This window comes from Silurus meridionalis, chromosome 12 (genome assembly GCF_014805685.1).
Source record: "Silurus meridionalis isolate SWU-2019-XX chromosome 12, ASM1480568v1, whole genome shotgun sequence".
NCBI lineage: Eukaryota > Metazoa > Chordata > Actinopteri > Siluriformes > Siluridae > Silurus > Silurus meridionalis.
This window is the reverse complement of record NC_060895.1, coordinates 4,949,351-4,973,504: the sequence shown is the minus strand read 5'-3', so window position 1 is coordinate 4,973,504 and position 24,154 is coordinate 4,949,351. Positions and strand designations below refer to the sequence as shown.

The following is a 24,154-nucleotide window of genomic DNA, read 5'->3' as shown; positions in this document are numbered from 1 at the left end:
TTCTGAATTGATCTTTTTTAAGGTTCATTGCTTCAGTGCTTAATTACAAAATGTTTTTTAGGACAGGCATCCGTCAGCATATCAGTGTCCAACAGTCAGATTCAAGAGAACGTAGTAAGTGTGCAAACTTTAACTGTACAATCAACAACAGATTTCTAATTAGCAATATTAGGATATATGAATATAATATAAGGATTGCAATAATTTGAACAATAAAAAGGAACATAGTAATAATGATATTGTTGATCTTTTGTAGGATATTGGCATGATTTATCAGATTTTTGCTGATGAGGTTCTGGGTTCTGGCCAGTTTGGAGTGGTATATGGTGGTATGAATATTTAAATATTTTAAGAAACTTCTTTAAAAATGTAACAGACTATACTAACTCAGTTTCATATTATAAATGTCCTTTGTCCTGTAAAATAATATTTAATATAGTCATTGTCTACTAAACAGGAAAGCACAGAAAATCTGGAAGGGATGTGGCTGTCAAGGTGATTGACAAACTTCGCTTTCCCACTAAACAGGAAAGCCAGTTGAGGAACGAGGTGGCCATACTGCAGGTAGCAAAGCACATTATAGGAAAGCACAGTGAGAGTGTAATATCTTTTTTATCTCTTTGTCTAGAACCTCCCTTCCTGATATTTTTGTGGATTAAGTTTAATCATATTTCTTACAAGCTACATTTCAGTATCTTTGTCATTTATATTTATGAAATGATATCATTTATTTTTATGAAATAAGGGCTATTTTTTTATTCTCTCAATCTCCTGTCATTTTCTCATTTCTTTCTTTCGGTCTTTCTTTTTTTTTTTTCTTTTTTTTTTTTTTTACAGAGTCTGCGTCATCTGGGCATAGTTAATCTGGAGTGTATGTTCGAAACTCCTGAAAAAGTGTTTGTTGTTATGGAGAAGCTTCATGGAGACATGCTGGAAATGATCCTTTCAAGTGAGAATGGACGACTACCTGAAAGGCTCACAAAGTTTCTGATCACACAGGTGAGAACTTATTTAAGAAGAGTATATACAGTACTTTACGGAAACCAGCCATTAGGGTTGCACAAGCCAGTGCACTCCTAGTGATGGTCCCAAACCATAATCTTTACTTGTCACTTTTGTCTTTTCTTGTTCTATTTATCATACTGCAGATCTTGGCAGCTTTAAGGCACCTCCACTTCAAGAATATTGTGCATTGTGACTTGAAACCTGAGAATGTGTTGCTGTCATCAGCCGATCCTTTCCCACAGGTAAAGACTTAAAAGTATGTTTAAACTGAGCAAATGTACCATTTTAAGGAAAAATAAGGGAATTTAAAATTTGATAGCTGCAACACATCTCAAAAAAGTTTAATGAAGGCCAACAAAAGGCTTGAAAAGTACATTTTACTAAAACATAAAGGCTGGAGGAACATTTTGCAGGAACAGGTAACATGATTGGGTATAAAAAGACTGTCTTAAGCTTTCAGAGTCTCTCAGAATAAATAGTGGACAGAAGTTCACCAATCTGTGAAAACTGCATCTACAAATTATGGAAAGATTTTAGAATCATGTTCCTCAGCATAAAATTGAATACTTTAAATATTTAATCATCTACAGTACATAATATCAAAGGATTCTGAGGATCTAGAGAACCAGTCAGAGACCGAGAGCCACATTTTTTACTGTGTTAATGCAAAGAGCCACATCATACACATGGGCACACATTAACATTACCCATCCCTTCCTCTTACACACACACACACACACACACACACACCTTTGCTCAGCCAGATTTATTGTAAATGTCACACACCAACATAATGACAGAAATTGCCTCCTACAGTTCTAAGACCACAGGACAGTCATTTTCAACAATGAACACTTTTCAACAGTCTCACACACACAAACTCTGTTTAACCAAATCCACCAAAAAATATATAATAATTTAGTTTTTCTTTTACTATGCATGTTACTTAGTGGGACTTTCACACGTGTGTCAGTCAGAACAGATCGATGCTTTGATTTCACGTGTTTCAGGGTAGAAAACACAGACTTTGTTTGTGTTTTTTTTTATGTGCGTGTTCACTTCGCTTGAGCTCAATACGGTATTTTTTTTGTCAAATGTGCATATGCGTGAGATGAATATACCGCAGGGGTGGGCAATTAATTTTTACAAGGGGCCACATGAGAAACCTGAATTGTGTCAGAGGGCCACACCAACGATAATATTTTAGGGATGCACCGAAATGAAAATTTAATTCAAAAGTCAATGAAATCCATAATTTTTTGTGTTATGCCTTTTGCCTCGGCACCATCACTGTAAAACTTTTCAAAAGCGTCCTCTACAGATGGGGTGCGCATGCTCGGATTGACTTTACTTTTCTGCGCTGCGTTCTTCTCATATTTAGAATGGCAATTGGGATGTTTGGATTTTAGGTGATAAATTAAACCCGACTTGTAGAAACTCTTTGCAGATACACCCCCTCTTGAAATTTCAGCATTGCATGTTTTGCAAATCGCTATCCGCACACCGCAGACATGTTGCTCTTATCCAGATAACCGTGTGCTGCTGCGCTTTTTTATTGCGTCATTAAAATGTGTTTCGTCTGATATACCGCAAAGTTTCCCAGTAGGGGCAAGCTCATTTAAGTCTTAAAATACCGTATTAAACTCAAGCGAAGCGAACACGCACTTTAAAAAAACAAACAAACACAAACTTCGATATGAACGTAAGAGCCGCATAAAACCAGCCAAAGAGCCGCATGCGGCTCACGAGCCGCGGGTTGGCCACCCCTGATCTAGAGGAATCTCTGTACGCAAGGGACAAAGCGAAAATTATTGCTTCCAAAATCAATCTCTGTAAACACAGTTCACAATGCCATCCTCACATGCAGGTTAAAGGTCTATCATGCAAAGAATACGTCATATGAACACAATCTAGAAACTTTGCTGTCTTCTCTGAGTCAAAGCTCCTTTAAAATGGACTGAGGTAAAGTGGAAAACTGTTTTATGGTCAGACGAATCTAAATTATTTTTGGGAACCATTAATGCCGCATCCTCCGTACTAAAGAGGAGAGGGACCATTCGGCTTGTTATCAGAGCCTAGTTCAAAAGATGGCATATATGATGGTATGGGGTGCATTTACATCAGTAACTGCATTATCAATGCTGAAAGGTATGTACAGGTTTTAGAGCAACATATGCTTCCATCCACATGGCATCTTTTTTGGGTAAGTACTTGCATATTTGACAAAAAATGGCTAAAACGCAGACTGCATCTATTACAGCAGCTTTGTAGAATAGTCTTGGTGCTGAACTGGCCTGCCTGCAGTCCAGACATTTCACCAATTCAACATTTGGCACATCATGAGAATGAAAAGAAAAGAAAATCAAATCAAGCAATCACATCAAATCATTGCAGTCTGTTTTCATTAACTTTATACTCAGTGTGGTATTTTTTTTGCAATTGGAGTTGTATAAAACATTTTTGTGAGTAAGTTATGAATGGGTGAAAAAATTAGTAAGGATGTGAGCAACAAGGGCCACATTGTGATGTCTAGCTTTCATGATTCATAGGTGCAAAGACAGATTCATGAGTCATCGTCTTCTTCTTTCGGCTGCTCCCATTAGGGTCATCATCCGTCTCCATAACACTCTGTCCTCTACATCTGCCTCTTTCAACCCAACTACCTGCATGTCTTCCTTCACCACATCCATGAACCTCCTTTTTGGCCTTCCTCTTTTTCTCCTTCCTGGTGGCTCAATTCCTCAGCATTCTTCTACCGATATACCCCATGTCCCTCCTCTGCATATGTTCAAACCATCTCAATCGGGCCCTTCTCACTTTGTCCCCAAAACGTCCTACATGCGCTGTCCCTCTAATAAACTTGTTTCTAATTCTGTCCATCCTTGTCACTCCCAATGAAATTATCAAAGACAGATTCGTGAGTACCCAGGGCTTATTAAAGTACAAACTGGCCTCAGGCCAGTTTAAGTGTCCATACCGGCACCTGCCCACTTTTGTATGGAAAGACTAAGGTCTAATTGTGTGTGACAGAATTGATGATGATCTCTAAAATCAAATAAGGACTGGGTTGTAAAAAGAAACAAGTTTTCTTCAGTTCTCTTTGACATTTCTTTTCAATTTCTGTGTACATATAGAGAAGTTTAAATTTAGGTCCAATACCCTTATGAAGTCTAGACTCCAAATAAGAGGAAAAGTTTAACCTTTATCTTGAATAATTAAACAAATTGACAAAACCTTTACTTGACCAGTAGATTTAGGTGACTTGAGACCACATTTGCTGCCTCTGCCGACAGGGTTCACAGTAAATAGCAAAATTGTTACTATTGTATAGTATTGTACTGTTGATGTTTACCAGAACCCAGTTTCTCTTATGTAGCATCTTTTTCTTGTTGCTGTTGTGTCCTAAAGGCTCTCTCTTCTAGATCTTTCTCCTTCTTGGAGTTCACAAAGCTCATATTCCACTGTCACTTTTTCTCTTAGAATTTTGCAATGTGTGTATTTCAATTCCAAATGGTGGCCCATATTATATCCTTTTATGTCATTGCTGGTCTCAAGCCCCTTGTTACTGGACCTAGTTTTATTATATTATTGCTGCTTTTCGTAATGGTTGACAGATAGGAAAAATGTTAAATAAATAAATACAAAAATACAAAATACTAAATTTTTTTCTTCCTTTTTGTCAACCACCAGTCAATTGTCAATTTAATTAGCACAGATGTTATTGTGTATAATATTTGTCACACACTTCAATTAAACAAGTTTTCTTCCACTCTTCTATTGTAACTTGGAAAAAACATCTTAATTGGTGCTTTAACCATTGGAGCAGATGAATTATTTCACCTTTTAATTTGAATTACTAAGTAGTGATTGCAAACTGCTTCTGGAGCTGAACATGAAATTAGTGTTGCAGCACATATTGAGTCAGTGGTTCTTCAACAAAAAATAAGCATAGCTTAAATCTTGGATTTCAGTTGGTTTGACACTTATGAATTTGAAAACACTATGAATTTTCTTTAAACCCAGGTCTGACAAAATCATACTGGACAGATTTAATCGCAACTTAATCACACATTTCTATCTGTTCTAAATGTACCATTTATTGATACTTCATGTTTTTAATACTCTAATCAACATGGATATGGAGAAATATGGAAGCTTTATGCAAATGTATGTACTCAACATAGAACATGAAGACAAAATATTCTTGTAAATGTTTTAAAGTAATTATGGTGTTTTAAATGACGTAAATCATCAGGACACCAAACGGAACCTTTTCTTTGTTTCCACACGGATAGTTTCCACACATATTCTCTGATTATGTAAGCTGTATGAAAGTTAGAAGAGAGAATATTTGTATATGATGTGAACTGGTTTATGTAAAAGGCACTTCGAGCTTTCTATACATTTAATTATTATGTCTGTGAGGCAAATATTCACTTTGAGATTAAAATTTTTGATTTATTTATGTGTTTGTGAAGGACAAGGACAGAGACAGCAGAGAGCGCTCCCTGTCTGCTTACATAATTTTACTAAATAATTTATCATTTTTTATTGTGATTTTTATAAAATAAATGTAGACATTTTACACATTCGAATGATTGTACAGATAAAAGCAATACATAATTTGAATCTGTAAAATTAGAATTTAGTTTGTTTAGCCATTATAAGGAAAAAAACACAAAACGTCCCGATGCATTTGTCGCCCCCCCAGAGGGTTAATTGTGTGAATCATGGCGAATTTTGATGTTTGATTTTAGACTTGGCGCATCAATAAATCAAATGTTTACTGATTAAAAATATTTTCGGTGAAGTTTATTTATTTATTTTATATCTAAACAAAGAAAGTATGTCTTGAATAAATGTATGTTGCGCTGTAGATTTTAATTTCGCCTTTTATATTTAGTTATTTATTTATGTATTTATATTTTTTTATAAAAAATGGTCAAACAGAAATGTGCGTTGCTTTGATAGCACGTTCATTGAATTTAGTGCCATTTAAAAGGAATTTGTGTTTGAAATTTGACAGCCCTAATTATTATTATAATAATACAAAACGAATTAAACATTTTGTTACCTAATGAATGTGTCCAGGCTGAACATCCACATATAGAACACAAGCAGAGAAAATATGATGATGATCAGGTGATTACGAATGTCCCTGTTCTCAGTCATGTTTATATCACTGACTCCCTCTGTCTCATCCACATTAACCCCAGACTTCTTATTGCCTTCTGACTGCTAATTGTGAGCTTCGTAAACTAGTCTACGTCTGTGGTGTTTGAGAGCCAGGACATTATTCACCATTGGATTTAAAAAGCCACACAATGACAAGAATTAAGTTGATGGTCTGAAAACAGCATGCAGTGAAAAGAAAATAATATTGATATTTCACCAAATTAATAGATTAAAAAGTGTGTTTTAAAAATATAAGAAGTAGAAAGTACAGATATTTGTGTAAAAATGTAATTGAGTGAAAGTAAAAAGTTTTCCGAAAACAAAATATTGAAGTAAATTACTGATACCAGAAAAAATCTACTTACAGTAACAAAGTATTTGTACATTATTACTTCCCAACTCTGTTGAGATGCGAGCCCCTGCATATGTACAATCGAAAAGGCAGTTGCTAAGCTATATATGTTTTATATACAGTGGGGCAAAAAAGTATTTAGTCAGCCACCAATTGTGCAAGTTCTCCCACTTAAAAAGATGAGAGCGGCCTGTAATTTTCATCATAGGTACACTTCAACTATGAGAGACAAAATGAGAAAAACAAATCCAGAAAATCAAAGTGTCTGATTTTTAAAGAATTTATTTGCAAATTATAGTGGAAATAAGTATTTGGTCAATAAAAAAAAGTTCATCTCAATACTTTGTTATATACCCCCTTTGTTGGCAATGACAGAGATGTGGTTCTGGGATTTTTGCTCACCGTTCTTGTCATCATTTTCACTCCACAGGGTGAGATCTTGCGTGCAGCCCCAGATTGAGGGAGATTATCAGTGGTCTTGTATGTCTTCCATTTTCTAATAATTGCTCCCACAGTTGATTTCCTCACACCAAGCTGCTTCCCTATTGCAGATTCAGTCTCCCCAGCTTGGTGCAGTTCTACAATTTTGTTTCTGGTGTTCTTTGACAGCTCTTTGGTCTTGGCCATAGTGGAGTTTAGAGTCTGACTGTTTGAGGTTGTGGACAGGTGTTTTTATCATGATAACAATTTCAAACAGGTGCCATTAATACAGGTAACAAATGGAGGACAGAGGAGCCTTCTAAATAAGTTGTTACAGGTCTGTGAGAGCCAGAAATCTTGCTTTTTTATAGGTGACCAAATACTTATTTTTCACCATAATTTGCAAATAAATGTGATTTTCTGGATTTTTTTCCTCTCATTTTGTCTCTCATAGTTGAAGTGTACCTATGATAAAAATGACAGGCCTCTCATTTTTTCAAGTGGGAGAACTTGCACAAGTGGTGGCTGACTAAATACTTTTTTTGCCCCACTGTATATATATGTGTATGTGTTTTAGCATCCACTTCTTCTACAGTGCCATAGCTGCAAAAAATGTAGAGAAATTGTATTATATATTAATAAATATTTTCTTAATATTAGATTATCAGGCAGTTAATTTTCTGTAATATAGGAGGCTGAAATGATTCTATTTTCCATTTACGATAAATGTTGTAAGAATTGTAATGTTGTCTTTGTTCATTGCGAATTTAAAATGAAGTGTTTTGAAGCATTACGTTACATTTTAGGTATTTCCATAATTTTTCTTAGTACCCTCTATTTTTACAGGTTCCAAGTTATTGGACAAATTCACTTCATTTTAAATGTAGGGATTATTTAATACTTGTATACTTCACAGTAAATGACTGCCTGAAGTCTGGGTCCCATGAACATCACCAAATGCTCAGTTTTATTGGGAAGGATTTTATTTTTGTGAAAATGAATCAATTTTGTAAAAAAATGCCTGTAAATCCAAAACAAATCCAGGAATAATTAAAAACAAAAACAAAAAAAAGGAGAAATTAAAATGTTATCATTCCAAAATAAAATAAATACTAAATAAAGATAAAAGTTTGGTAATTGAAAATGTACTTAAGTACTGTAACAAGATAAATATTTATTATAAACCAATGATAACCATCTTTCTTTAATGCCAAACGGGTTAAAGGTCCCATCTGAGTTAAACCTGCATCTCATGTACTAGAGTGAAACAGGAAAAAGGAGATTAAGTGTTTTACATAATAAGATTGGAATGGAAATAATAGGGGGAAAAACAAAGGAATTATAGTATTTTGTTCAATTTGTCATAAAATGTACTTTTAGTGTGAGATTAAGCTTAGAACTTTTATTATTTTACTATATTAATATTATGTTGTAATTGTAACATTTCTCTTTCTTTTTTTGCAGGTGAAGCTTTGTGATTTTGGTTTTGCCCGGATAATTGGGGAAAAGTCATTTCGGCGCTCTGTAGTGGGAACACCTGCTTACTTAGCTCCAGAAGTGCTGCTGAACCAGGGGTACAACCGTTCTTTGGATATGTGGTCTGTTGGAGTCATTATGTATGTCAGCTTAAGTGGAACATTTCCCTTTAATGAGGATGAAGATATCAATGACCAGATCCACAATGCTGCTTTCATGTACCCACCAAACCCCTGGAAACAAATCTCTCCCGAAGGTACTTTTCTTAATAAATCAAACTAATCTTTTTGCTTTTTTCAGATACATTGGAAAAGAACACTGGTGCAATTCACTGATTACCAAATATTCTGATCTGCTTGTCACATAATAACAATTATAAGAATCACATAATAAATATTTGTTAACAACAGAAAATGATAAATAAAGAGAAGCAAAAACCATTGGATTATAATATTTTTTATTCTGTCTCTCCTTTTTTTCATAGCTATTGATCTCATTAATAACCTACTTCAAGTGAAGTTGAGAAAACGTTACAGTGTGGACAAGAGCCTGAGTCATGTCTACTTACAGGTAAACATTAGATGCATGCACAGAAGGTGCTGGATTACTGGAATAAAAAAAGGGGTATCCCACTTTGTTTATCCTTGATTTTTTTTTTCTCTTATTCTTTTTTCTAAGGAATATCAAACATGGCTGGACCTGCGTAAATTGGAATCGAAGCTTGGTGAACGTTATATAACCCATGAAAGTGATGATGTTCGCTGGCAAAGGTTTGCACAGGATCACACTCTGCCTTATCCAGCTCACCTGGTACCAGCATTATCTGTCTCTGATAATGAGCAGGAGAGCACCGATGATGCTTGTATGCAGGGACTGACTGAGCGTGTTAGCATCCTATGAGAAAATGAAGGAGTCAGTTGGAGTGGAGAATAGTTATTTTTTAAAGTTGGCTAGAATAGATTTTGCCCCTCTTCTTCTGTTTCTTTTTTTTTTTTTGTAATCTATTATCTTCCTTTTTCTTATTTGCACTATGTACATATGCTCTAACTGTGTTGATGTAGACACCACATATGCATCTTTTTCTTTTATTATAAAGCCTTTTTTTTTTAGTTTACAATACAGCGATAGGTTTACAGTGCAAATATATTAAAATATGTCTTTTAATGCTTCCTTAGCCTCTGATTCAGTTTACATTGGTGGTACGTCTCTCTCAGCATTAAAATTTGTAATATAGTTTAGTGCATTGGATTTAATCAGTTTTTTTACTGATGTCATATAGTTTGTAAATAACCACTGCAAATTTAATTGGTTTGTATACATATTCCATACACTAAATAACTTGTCAGACAAAAGCATGCTGGTTCATATTTTCCATCTGGGTGTTTTTCTTTCAGTCAGTGTTTGACTTTGCCTCATCAAATATTCAATTTATTTACAAATAAATAAACAAATATTGTTTATTTGCTTATTTACATTATATACACTATATACACAAAGGTATTGGGACACCTGAATCCCAGCCATATGTAGTTCATACCCAGAGAGTTATCAGAAAGTTGGATATACACAATTGTATTTGCTGTCTTTAGATGTGGTAGCATTAAAAATCTTTCCTTCACTTGAACTAGGAGACCCAACTCTGTTCCAGTATGACAATGCAAAAAAGAAAGTTTGATGAAAATAAGGTTTATAAATGACCATTTATAGAGCTCTGACCTCAACACTACCCAACACCTTGCTATGAATTGGAACACTGACTTCACCCCAGGCTCTCAAAATAAAGATTACAGTCTAAAATGTCACCCATGGACATCAAACCAATATTGAACTCATACATCTCGAAAAAGTGGCAACGCAATGGGACCAGTGCACATACAAAAAGATTACCTTACATCAACCCATCTCCCAGACATGACCAGATACAAGTTACCATATTGAACACTCCAGACTCACACATGCTCTCCTGCTAAACAGAGAAGATCCCCAACATGTCATCACTGCACCAAACAAAAGACAGCTTTTCTACTTAGAAAGTACATATGTAGGAATCTTCCTAAATATATCACAAAGAAAATACAAGAATACTTACAGAACATTTTACTGAAGGACTCCATATAACCACTGAACTCTGCTGTAGACAAAACCCTGTTAAATGTTGTATCATCATACCCACCTTGATCTTGCCATAAAAATTGCCATAAAAAAAAAATACAATAAACAAAAAAATAAACTGAGTGCACCTCATGCCTGCTTACTACACATTAGAACAGAAAATTAGTACATTAGCACATTCCAAAATCTAGTGGAACATCTTCCCAGAAGAGTAAATTTTATATATTAATACAGTAAATGGGGGTTAATTGTGGAATGTTTAGAAAGCACGTATGAATAATACAGTCAGATGTCCAAAAGCTTTTTGGCCACATATAATAGCACAAATCACATTAATTTACTCAGTATATTTGCGAATACATCTTTTGAATAAACTTTCTGTGGTATGTAATTGTGTTCTGTTCCACAGAAGAAAAACCTACAGATGTGTAGCTAAAATTTGTTTAAATTGGTGACAGGAAAAAGTAATTATACACCACACAGGCACATCATAAAGAAATGTTGCCATATAACATAGGACACAATTAACATGTATGTCGGAATATTGCTCCTCTAATATTCAGTTAAATAAGTCATTCTGTTAGGTTCCCATACATCTTATTTTAAAAAGAAATTTGTATTTGTAAGAGATTTGTAGTCACCAGACAATACAGGGTAAAGTGAAATCTGGTGGGGTGTACAACTGGAATAGACCTTAGTCTTGATGGTTTTATTCTGCACCATGTATCTTACACAATGCAGTTCTCTAAAAACTGCCAGCTGTATGTATGCGTATGGGCCTGATGGATAAAAACAATTATATATATATATATATTTATAATAATTTTGGTTTCTTATTATTTATACTTGTTTGTTTATTATAAGTAGATGTGTTGGGGGAATTTGGTTATTGAAAATAGATTTTTTTTTCCCCATTTAATTCTGCTCAAATAAATGAAATGAAAGATGAAAAGATTCAAAATAGATGATTCCGTAAAATGATGAAATCTTCCCATCACTAGAAGCTTGTTGCTTTAACAAGAGGAAAGAGGTGGAAGCTTAATTCCAACTTCTCAAGTTTTAAGTTTATTTTTATAGCGCTTTTCCAAAATGGACATTGTCTCGCAGCAGCTTGTGCAATGATAAATAATGGCCTCACACAATAGACAAGACTTTGTCACCACCATCTATGCATTTGGACTGTGGACCACCTCAAATTTGAATGCTTAAAGTAAAAGTGTTGCCATCCTTCATGCTGTGGACACATTCGAGTGGGGCCTATTTTGAGCCATCAAACACTCCTTTTCGATAGTGTTGTTTTTGGTCTTTTGTCATTGAGAGCTTCCAGCTGTAGTACAGCCTGATTGCTCCTTTTCCTTTATCAGCTGGAACAAAATGGCCCTTTGATTGATGAGCCAATTGGTAGAAAAAGAGAGAGAGATTAGGCACATTGAACAATGGACACAAACAAAACTGCTTTTACCTGGCAGAATGTTTGCTCACATGACTCTGACCAGTGGAGGGGATCAGGTGCTCCATTTTTGGTCAGGTGGGCTGGGTGGCATTTAAAGAAATAGGTATAACGCCCTGCTACTGCTTTATCAATTTGGGAAAAGCACCTGTTGGTAACCTAAGTGGAAGCCCAGATGCTGTAGGTCCTGCTTGGCTTGTTAATGACCATTTTCAAATGTGCTGTACAAATACATTTAATTAAATTGTCAAATAAATGAGTTGCACCTAGCTTATTGAGCAGTCAGTCAGTGCATCACATATGCATCATACTGTATTTGAACACTGTGCTGACTACAAAAATCCTTATAAAAACAGCCTGACCTGTTGCCCACCAAGACCACTTGTATTCGATCACTGTAGAACTCTTCAATTAGCCAAGCATAATACTGACTTCACCCTAAACCACATATCTGGAGGAAAAACACACCTGGAGGATTCTTAATGTAGTGCTCCATGAAATTCTCTTTGCAACCTGCTAACTTGTGCTTTCTGAGTTGGTGGTTGTCTCCAAAAGAGACTTTGAGATTCGGGCTGCACATTTTTCATCCCAGCTCCTTAGACAACCATAGCCAGAGCCACTGGCAGTGCATCTCTCCATGTTTTAAGGAGATTGTAAAGTATTATTTACAAGTTTTAAAGTATTATTTACAATCTCCAAGTATTTGCGAATATTATTTATAGGTATTACATTGCATATCTACCAGGACTAACAAAAAACATCCTTATATGCACTTTGCACTGCTGCAATACTGCTCTTGGGGGGCAATCAGTGACATGCTGCCCACTGCCTATGAATATCACTTTGAAGCCTGGCCAATTAAAATGAATTATTTACTGGTTTAATGTTTTATTCTGGAGTAAATGCCCACCCAGTGGATTATAATAAGCTGCATGGAACAAAAGTTCCCTATAGCAAAAGGCTTTTAAAACCTGATATGAGATTTGTTTGTTCTGCACTACTTAATATAATTGATACTTATAAACTGAAAAGCACGGGTTGCTGCCCCTTCAAATTCTTCCACTTTGTAGGCCGTATGCCACTTTAGCTTTGTGAACACTATATATTTGTAACCAGAATATTATTGACACTATACAGAAGGCAAAACAGACAAAGTCATAGAAAGATAGTTTTATTGCCCAGGTGTTGGAGTACTTTTCTGTTTTGTTTTGATTTATAGAAAAAAAACTGTACAGTTAAACACAAGCAATTGGAAAGTGAAGCATTTTTCCCATTAAGTTTTTAGGAATCCTATCTTCAGTTAAAAAACAAACAAACAAACAGATAAAAATAAATCCAAACATTTTCTTTTAATTATTTTCACTTCCTTTTTCCATATCATTTTATATTCAGAAAACTGTTCAGTGCATGCAATACCATTTTCTTCAAGATAGCCAAATATAAAAAAAATCTACTTAAAAAAAACAAACCAAAAAACAGGTAAAGAATTAATAAAACCATTGAAACCTTGTTCAGACAGTGCGTCTATGTGTGTGTTTGCATGCACGCACACACACACACACACACATACGCATATACACACTTGTGTGTGTGTGTGTGTGTGTGTGTGTGTGTGTGTATATATACGTATATATGTATATACACACACACACACACACACACACACGCACGCACATACACCCCTTAAAAACAAAAAATAATGTTTAACTATTTTTATTACATTTTATATATTTCCTTATTTTCAATCCCCTAACACTTAAAGTTAGATCCTTAAACAGATTTTTTTTTTCAATTGTGCCCTGTTTTTATTTTATTTTATTTATTTAGTTTTTTTTTCTGGAGATGTCGAAAATAGTAGTTATTTATACAAAACACTTTCTTATATACAAGAGTCATTATTTGCAGAAAATGACTGACAGAAGGGGCCTGGTTAAAGCAGGAAATCTGATTGGTTGTGAAAGTTATCCAAACAGGGTGGATGGGGATTGAGTCCTGACTCCACCCAATATCAACACTGCTTTTCATGTGATTGCTGGAAACTACAGAATCCCTGATTTTAACTGGCTAAACAGGCCTTCCCCACTGCATTACAACTGCATTTCTTAACAAAAGCAATCACATGAGGAAAAAAAGACAAAGCAAACAGAAGACCAAAAATATTCAAACTAAAACCTAATGTGAGAGTATTTCCAAATTAGTTAGACAGTAAGTAAAAAAAAAAACAAGTGTGTGTAATCCACAGAGATATTGGCACAATTTTAAAGAGATCTTCATATACCTGTGTGGAATTTGTGTAACATTTTGAGGAACACTTTATGCTGAATTTAATTCATTGTGTGGCAGCCTGGGAAAACCTTTCATGTTGTCAAATTAAGAAATGTTATATTATATATTGTTATATCATATAAATGTTCAAATAGTTTTGGCACTAGTGCTAGTATTTTAATTTTGGTTACCCCCAATAGATATAAAAGAGAAAATTGTATTTAAATATACAATTCCAAATTCATGGTTTTATCTACAGGTACGGTGTATCTTCAAAAGAATCATATGTGTATAATAAGAATAAAAACGAAGAATAAGAAAATATGCCAGCAACATGCACCAAAGCATTTAAGCACAAAAACTCATTGTTATTACTTCTTTCAACTGATCTCTGTTTACATCAATGAGAAAATATTCATTAACAAATAACAACCTGACATTACCAACTATGTTGTCTTTGATTATGCCTTTTTTATTAATATCTTTTTGATTATATAAACATTTTAAAACTTTGAATTTTGTCAACTGTACATTGTGCGTAAGCAAATTCTCTGGTATGATAATGATGCAAAGGCACAGGGCAAATAGACAATTTTCATTATGACAAAAAGACTTTTAAGTCAATTTTATTACTAATTTTATTAGTAACTAGTCTTCAGAGAGACTGTTGTTAACTACTGTTTTTGTTTAATTGGCCCCTAAACTATAAGGTACAACCAATATGGTCTTTTTTTAGGCAGACTGTCAAAGCAAAGTTACAAAGTAGACTAAACTAAAATAATTGAATGGGTATTATATTAATTATATGACTATTTTCTTAGAGGAACAAAAAATGTTTGTTCATTATTTTCTGATGTTGGATTTTCCCAGGCCACCACACCTTTATTCTGTGGTTAGATTGGAGTATAAAAACAGTGTACACACCTTTGGGCAAACCTGGGGTTCAACATTGCTCAAACAGCAATTGTTTGATTGTAATTTAATTGCTAATTTCATTAAGATTTCTTATTCAACAATTTTTATTTGCTTTCTGTTTACATCAGTTCCATCAGCCTAGTATCTCACATATGCTGTACTTTTAAAGTATGATTTTTACCTTCATTCTACTTTCATATCCATTTACCAGCTAGAGTGTGGACCACATAATATGTGTGTGTGTGTTTAGTTGTGTGTGTTTTATCAGATTACTAATGTTGCTTGACTAAATCAAATGAATGATTACTAATTTAAGTGTAATTCTTGGTCATACTTAAAACATTACATTATTTTTCCAATCTGGATTATTTTTTTCAATAAGGATAATTACTGAAACACAAGTTAACATATTAATTATTTCTAATACTATACACACTGATCAAGTGTTGAAAGGCAGCAATAATGATCATTTATAGAGTACATAGAGCTCTGAAGATGTTTTCATCTTGTGACTACATCAAAAGTACTCACCAAACTAATGTTAGAGGTGTAGTTTTTAAGTATATTAAATTATGTGCAATCATGTCTGTTAGTAATACTATTACTGGCCTTAAAGACACAGTTGTAACAATAAAAATAAAAAAAAACAATGTATTATATGGAATCAAAATCAAACGTACAGTCTAATATGTAGTCTGAAGCATATTGCCATAGTAATGCAGCTATACATTTTACAAAATATTGGTCTGTAGATTTGATTTTTGATTCTATATGATTCTGGATAATTGCTGCTCCCTTTCATACTCATTCCTGAATAGCAAATGTTCTGAGCAGCATTGGCGCTTCTAATCACAAGTAACTTTGAATTTAACCCCTCACCCATTTATAAAACATGAGCATGTGTCTCCGTCGGGCGTAAAATTTGTTACATATTTATCTCTTCTTTTTTTCTGCTGCTCCTTGAAGTAAGCGATTGTCTTCAAATCTTATATATATATATATATATATATATATATATATATATATATATATATATATATATATATATACACACACACACACACACAGATGTATTATGTATATGTATACATATCAGTCAAAAGTTTGGACACACCTCCTTCAGTTATATTATTTTCATTATTTTTAACATTGTACACTAATATTGAAGACATCTAAACTATGAAATAAGATATCTGGAATTATGTAGTAAAAAAAGAAAATATGTTCTATATTTTAGATTGTCCAAATAAGCTAAATTTAGCTTTAATGAAAACTTGCAAATCCCATGCCATTTTGAAAAGGTCTGGAATGGTTTTCAATTCACAGGTGTTTTTATTGAAGAGTGAATTTGTGACATTTCTTGTCTTTTTAATGTGCTTTAGACCATAAGTTGTCTTCTGCAGAGGAAATGGTGAATACAGAGTCAACAGCCTAAATGATCAAAAACTTGTCCTCTATGTAGCAGACATATTTCAACATCCAATGTTCTTAGGGGACTGTGTTGAGTCAGGCCATCATAGCTGAATTGCAGCAAAGAAACCATTACTTCGGAAGAACAAAAAGCAGAAGAGACTTTATTGGCAAATGAATCACAAGGAATGGACATTAGATCAGTGGAAAAGTGTCCTTTGGTCTGATGAGTCCAAATGTTTTGTTTTTGGATTTTTAGTTTTAACCGCATTGTCTTTGTTAGATGTACAGAGAGTGAACGGATGGTTTCTGAATGTGTGTTACACACTGTGAAGCGTGGAGAAGGAGGTGTGATGGTGTGGCGATTTAGAGCACACTTAACCAGCATGGCTACTACACCATTTTTCAGCGACATGCCATCCCATCCGGTATGCACTTAGTGGGACCATAATGACCCCAAACACACCTTTAGGTTATGTAAAAGCTATTTGTTCAAGAAGGGGAGTGATGGAGTGCTGCATCAGATGACCTGGTCTCCACAATCACCTGCTCTAAACCCTCTTGAGATGGTTTGTGATGAGTTGGACTGGAGAGTAAAGGAAAAGCAGCCAACAAGGAAATACTTATTTAACACCTCTGGGAACTCCCCAAGATTGTTGGAAAACTAAAACTTGGTGACTGTCTCATGAGGTTGACAGAGAGAACGCCAAGAGTGTTGAAAAGCTTTCATCAGAGAAATGGTGGATACTTTAAACAATCGAAAAGATAAAATGAATTCTGGGTTATTTAACATTGTTATGTTTCTACATAATTCCAAGCATGTTCTTTTATAGTCTGGATGTTTTTAGTATCAATGTACAATGTTGAAAAGAATAAAATAAAGAAAAAGTCACAGGAGAAGGTGTGTCCAAACGTTTGACATGTAATATATATATATATATATATAATTACTTCTTTCCCCAACTAGATGTGACATATTTCTGTTCCATTCAATTATATATTCATTTTATATTTAAATAGAAATATATATCTAAATATTTATATCTATATATATATATATATATAGATAGATAGATATTTTGAGAAGAAACATTGTAATATATTTTAATTTTTAATTTCTATATTGCAGAAGCCCTGATGTAATGTTCTGTCTATTGATGTCAGTGAATAGTTTTCTAGAATTGAAATTTTGAACATTAAAATTTTGAACATTGTCTTTGGGACTCAGTAGTAAAAAAGGGAGGGAGACCATGGAACTAATGATATTTTTTGTCCCTTATTGTGGGTAATAACAACACAACAGTTACAATTGCAGTGGGAACACGATTTGACCCTGAACTGACCCATCTGCAGATAGTTGAACTGGACATAAGGTGTATTTTGGGTTCCAGGATACATTTTTTGTATGTGTGAGCTACTAAACTGACAGTGGGGTGCAAACTGAGGGCAGAGCTGTAGAGCTGCTATTTATGTATTTGATCCAATAATAAAAAAAAAAAAGAATTAATGCTGGATCTAATGCACAAAATGTGTTAAAACTAATTATTTATATGGTTATTTAATTTTTTATTTAACAATTTGAATGTAGATTGTGTTTTGCATGCACTTGGTAATTCAACTGCTGTATTTTGAACCAGTAAATAAACCAGTACATTTACTAGTACATTTTCAGCTCCACATGCCTATCAGCTAATGCTTGTTAATTAGTTAGTTGATATATTTTTTATTTGTTATATTGGTTCATTTAATCTTGTGCAGTGAGAAACATGTGCATTGTTTGGTTGGTATTTAAAAATAAGACAGAAACATTGCCACTTATTTCTTTACAGTTTTCCTCTACTCTTCACTGCATTCATCCCTACACTAACAATAGTGTATAACTGCAGACATCGGCCAATACTGCCCTCTGGTGGAGTGACAAAAAAGTACTAACTGCAGAAAAACTCATTGGTACCAGTAGATATCTTTCCATTCTCACTATTTCTGAACCCTCATTCTTCAATTCTTGACACTCCTATGCTCTGTCCATTCATAAAAAGCTGTGAGATATTTAAGGTGGAGTGTGAATCAAGCACAGAAAACATTAAAACAGAAGCAATTCTTACATAGTCATAATTAAGAAATACATAGTGTTGGGAAACAGGTGGGACAAAAAAACAAACAAAAAAAAAGCTATTAACTCTGGACACAAATAAGCACTGCAAATCTTAATTAATTTTCCTGTATAGTAGCTCTGTCAACCTCTTGATAGTAAGTGCTATAACTTAATTCTGATGCAAAGCAGAATACAGGGAAAAAAACTTTACAACCCTGTTTTCTTTCTTCTTTCCCCAAAGATCCAACCCAAATGTTTGAGCCTTCTGATGGTGTGTGCCTAAACATGTGTACATATATACTTACATATATAAACACACATGCACACTCAGACAGACCCACATGCGAAGGCCTGAGAAAAGTCTAGAAATGTAAAATAAATAAATAAATAAATAAATAATGGGGGTGGGGGAATCCATCCTCCGTGAAATGGCTCCAGGTTTGTTTTTAAAATAGTCATTAACACTTTTTTACTGTGTTCATTAGCTGTATGGAAAAAAAAATCCAAATACTTAACTTTGTTATCAGCATACGCCACAATCACGGACTTGTCCAGACCAGCCTGACTAGGAAGGGAAAAAAGACACCAAGCCTGCTTTTCTTTTATGCATAAGCATAACACATCGTAATATGCTTATTCTTTTGCAAGAGACATAAAAAGAAACATATTTATCTCCTTAAAACATCTAGACATATAAGTGTGAAACAATATATAATTTATAACCATTGATTTTTTTCCTACACTTGGGTAGTCAAATTAACAAGTGCACATAAAATGTAATTTGTGCATAAGGTCCAATGTGTCTTCAGTCGAAAAAGAAATAAAATTAACAAAAGATTAAAAGAAAATATATGGGTTTGGCATAGTAAAATTGAAGACAGATGGCCAAAGGAGAAATATATTTAGTGACAAAGAAGGGGGAAGGAACTAATAGAAAAAAATAGATTAGGGTGGAACTAGGAGAAGGGAGAAAATGAAAGAACAAGAGGGAGAGTAAGAAAGAGACTCCTGTGGTGGATAAGTCCAGACAGTGCACAGTTCATTTACCACCTTGTGCCAGGCAGACACTAAATGTATCTCAATGTATGCAATTAATATGTTTTTTATGTGTATAATTGAGAACTGCACCTACACCAGTGTGTAGGACTTTGAATATGCCCCAGCACTCTGCTTCTGCAGTCTGCCCAATCCAGATGAGCTGCTCTCAAGAAGAGAGTCTCTTGAACCACCAACCTTGGAGCTGCTGCTCACACCACCTCCCCCTGTGGAAGAAGAACTGGCCACAGCACCAGCGGCGGCTCCAGCAGCTCCAGTGCTTTGGCCAGCTGAGGAGGTGGAGGAGGAGCTGGGCATAGTAAGAGTCCTCTGGGGCAATGTGGATGTGCCCGAACTGATGCTGGAGCCACCTGTGGTAGTGCTGGAGGCTGGCCCTGATGCTCCTGAGCTGGTTAGGCTACTTAAGCCACCATGGCTGAGCGTCAGGGCCTGTTGTTTGGATGGGTCTAATGTCATGTGGCGGCCTTGTGTATGGTAGGCACGAGCCGCCAAACTTCGAATAGAAGCTTCACGTGGTGGCACCACTGGGCATGGGTCATGCAGCTCAGCTTGTTTGCGGAAGAATGGCTCTGTCTTCATATAAAGGGGAAGATTACAGTACTCACCTGTGCAGAGAGAAAGTCAGAAGTATAAAGCATTAGTGAATAGCATCCCTTCAAACTACAATCTCTTTACAGTGGAAAGCCTTTTTTTTTAATTATTACTCGAATGTACATGGATACAGAAAATGTCAAATGAATATTTCAAAATTGTCACCTAATTAACACAACTGTTTAAAGCTTGAGAACACTATATAAACAAACTATGCTTCTCCTTTCTCTACTTGTAATATTTTCAGGGAACAGGCAAATAAAAATGTACTGATAAACTTCAGAAGGAACTTACTCTTGTTCGCACGGTGTGGGATTGGCACCGCTACATTCTTGCCACGATCATAGTCCTGTGGTTTTGGTGGAGATGCCGTGAAGCGGCAAATGCCTGGCTCAGATGGTGTGCTCATTGATGTCATGCTATCAGCATTTTCATTGGTACCTGTGGTCATCTGGTCAGAAGAACTGTCTGAAATGAAGCACTCTGTGATCTCAAACTTAGCATGCTGCAAGTGCTCTTCCAGTTTTGCGTGCTCGTAAGCACGAGCCAGTTCCTCATACGTAGAGGAAGCGCTTTCTGTTGAAACCATGCTGTTACGGCCCTTGTCTGAGACATAATGAAGAGTTGCCAGGAAAAAGACAAATAATGATTAACAGTTGGCTTATTAATTCTGGAGGGTAAAAAAAGATTAAATTAGCTTCTAGCATAAAGTTTGAAATATTAAATATATGTATATAGCAAAAATTACTACTCTGCCAGTTTGGTGTTGAAATTTAGTTTCTTCAATTTTGCACTGAAGAAAAAAAGGCTAAAAAGGTATAAAGCATATAACTACCAGTAAGCATAAAGAATATTTATAGTGAAATCAGTAGACAGAAGACTCAAAAAATAAATGTACTCATTCTTTTATAATTATGTTACTGTCAAATAAACCTTTGATTAAAATGAAGATTAAAAAAGGTGACATTATTTTAAATAAATATGCAAATGCATATGCAAATAAAATATGCATTTTAAATACATAATAAAAACAAATAGATTCAAGAAAAGTGTAACAGTGCTATTTGTACATTTCATATTTAATTACATATGTACAGTATCAGTCAAAAGTTTAGACACCACTTTTTTTTTTTTTTTTTTTTAATAATTTTGTTATATTCATTTCTTCTTCTTCTTTTGGCTTCTCCCATTAACGATTACCACAGCAGATCATCCTTCTCCATACCCCTCTGTCCTCTACAACTGCCTCTTTCAACCCAACTACCTGCATGTCTTCCTTCACCACATCCATAAACCTCCTCCTTGGGCTTCCTCTTTTCCTCCTTCCTGGTGGCTCCATCCTCAGCATTCTCCTACTGATATACCCCATGTCCCTCCTCTGCACATGTCCAAACTATCTCAATCTCGCCTCCCTCACCTTGTCTCCAAAACGTCCTACATGCGCTGTCCCTCTAATAAACTCATTTCTAATCCTGTCCATCATCGTCACTCCCAACGAACATCTCAACTTCAGCTCTGCTACCTCCAGCTCCACCTCCTGTCTTTTACTCAATGCCACTGTCTCTAATCCATACAACATCTCAGGTCTCACCACAGTCCTATAAACTTTCCCTTTCATTCTTGTAGATACTCTTCTATCACAAATCTCTCCTGTCACTCTTCTCCACCCACTCCACCCTGCCTGCACTCTTTTCTTCACTTCTCTAACACACTCTCCATTACTTTGCACTGTTGACCCCAGGTACCTGAACTCCTCCACCTTCTCCACCTCTTCTCCCTGCAACCGCACCACTCCACTGCCCTCCCTCTCATTCACACACATGTACTCTGTCTTACTCCTACTGACTTTCATTCCCCTTCTATCCAGTATGTACCTCCACCTCTCCACTCTTCTCAACCTGCTCCCTACTCTCACCACAAATCACAATATTATCCACAAACATCATAGTCCATGGAGACTCCTGTCTGACCTCGTCCATCAACCTGTCTATCACCACTGCAAACAGGAAAGGGCTCAGAGCTGATCCTTGATGCAGTCCAACCTTTACCTTAAACTAGTATGTTGTTCCTACTGCACACTTCACTGCTGTCACACTGTCCTCATACATGTCCTGCACCACCCTCACATACTTCTCTGACACACCAGACTTCCTCATACAATACCACAACTCCTCTCTTGGCAACCTGTCGTACGCTTTCTCCAAATCTACAAACACAATGCACAATGCAACTCCTTCTGACCTTCTCGATACTTCTACATCAACATCCTCAATGCAAATAAGGCATCTGTGGTGCTCTTACTCAGCATGAAACCATACTGTTGCTCACAGATGGCCACCTCTTCTCTCAGCCTGGCTTCAACTACTCTTTCCTATAACTTCATGGTGTGACTGATCAAATTTATTTCCCTGTAGTTACTGCAGGTCTGCAAATCTCTCTTATTCTTAAAGATCGGTACCAGCACACTCCTTCTCCATTCCTCAGGCATCCTCTCCAACCGTCTTTCCACTCTTCATCCTCTTAATCTCTGCTCTCACTTCCTCCTTACTAATCCTACTCACTTCCTGCTTCACCATCTCCACACCTTCCCTCTCTCATTTTCCTTGTTCATCAGCTGCTGTTAAAAATACTCCCTCCATCTTCTCAACACACTCTCCTCACTAGTCAACATTTTCCTCTCCATCCTTTATTGCTCTAACTTGCAGCACATCATTCCCAGCTCAGTCCCTCTGCCTGGCCAATCGGTACAAATCCTTTCCTCCTTTCTTAGTGTCCAACTTCTCATACAGCTCCTCATATGCCTTTTCCTTGGCTTTCACCACATCCCTCTTTACCTGCTGTCGCATCTCCTTGTACTCGTGCCTACTTTGCTCATCACTCTGTCGATCCCAATTCTGTTTTGCCAACCTCTTTCTCCTTATGCTCTCCTGCACTTTCTCATTCCACCACCACATCTCTTTGTCTTCCTTTCTATTTCCAGATGTCACACCAAGTACTTTTCTAGCTGTCTCCCTCATCACTCCTGCAGTAGTTGCCCAATCATCCAGCACCTTCTTACCACCACCGAGCCCCTGTCTGACCTCTTCCCTGAATCTCACACTACAGTCTTCCTCCTTCAGTTTCCACCATCTTATTCTTCTTCAAGTCCTCACTCTCCTCATCTTCTTCTTCACCTACAAAACTATGCTACAGACCACCATCTGATGTTGTCTAGCTACACTGTCCCCTGCCAACACCTTACAGTCTCCAATCTCCTTCAGGTTGCATCTCCTAAATAGAACATAGTCCACCTGTGTGCACCTTCCTCCACTCTTTTATACAGTACAGACCAAAAGTTTGGACACACCTTGTGTGTCAAACTTTGGTCTGTACTGTATATATATATACAGTACAGACCAAACGTTTATATATATTATATATACAGTACAGACCAAAATTTTATATGTATTATATATACAGTACAGACCAAAAGTTTGGACACACCTGCTCATTCAAAGAGTTTTCTTTATTTTCATGACTATGAAAATTGTAGATTCACACTGAAGGCATCAAAACTATGAATTAACACATGTGGAATTATATACATAACAAAAAAGTGAACTAAAAATATGTCATATTGTAGGTTCTTCAAAGTAGGCATCAAGAGAATGCCAAGAGTGTGCAAAGCAGTAATCTAAGCAAAAGGTGGTTACTTTGAAGAACCTACAATATGACATATTTTCAGTTGTTTCACACTTTTTTGTTATGTATATAATTCCACATGTGTTAATTCATAGTTTTGATGCCTTCAGTGTGACTCTACAATTTTCATAGTCATGAAAATAAAGAAAAC

General features: G+C 35.6%; 2 protein-coding genes across 2 annotated transcripts in view; one reads left to right on the top strand and one right to left on the bottom strand.

Moving 5' to 3' along the window:
• The window catches only part of prkd2 (protein kinase D2), a 42,745-nt gene extending 32,857 nt beyond the window's left edge, over nt 1–9,888 (top strand). Inside the window, exons 12-19 of the mRNA XM_046862977.1 lie at nt 62–114; nt 257–329; nt 458–564; nt 838–999; nt 1,149–1,247; nt 8,417–8,684; nt 8,913–8,998; nt 9,107–9,888. Coding sequence (XP_046718933.1) covers nt 62–114; nt 257–329; nt 458–564; nt 838–999; nt 1,149–1,247; nt 8,417–8,684; nt 8,913–8,998; nt 9,107–9,328 — 1,070 coding nt within the window. The 3' untranslated portion in view covers nt 9,329–9,888. The remainder of the gene's footprint in view (nt 1–61; nt 115–256; nt 330–457; nt 565–837; nt 1,000–1,148; nt 1,248–8,416; nt 8,685–8,912; nt 8,999–9,106) is intronic.
• Nucleotides 9,889–17,641: 7,753 nt separating this feature from the next.
• LOC124394616 (Down syndrome cell adhesion molecule-like protein 1 homolog) overlaps nt 17,642–24,154 on the bottom strand; it is a 108,650-nt gene continuing 102,137 nt past the window's right edge. Inside the window, 2 exon segments of the mRNA XM_046862974.1 lie at nt 17,642–20,336; nt 20,617–20,928. Of these exon segments, the coding sequence (XP_046718930.1) occupies nt 19,804–20,336; nt 20,617–20,928 (845 nt within the window). The 3' untranslated portion in view covers nt 17,642–19,803.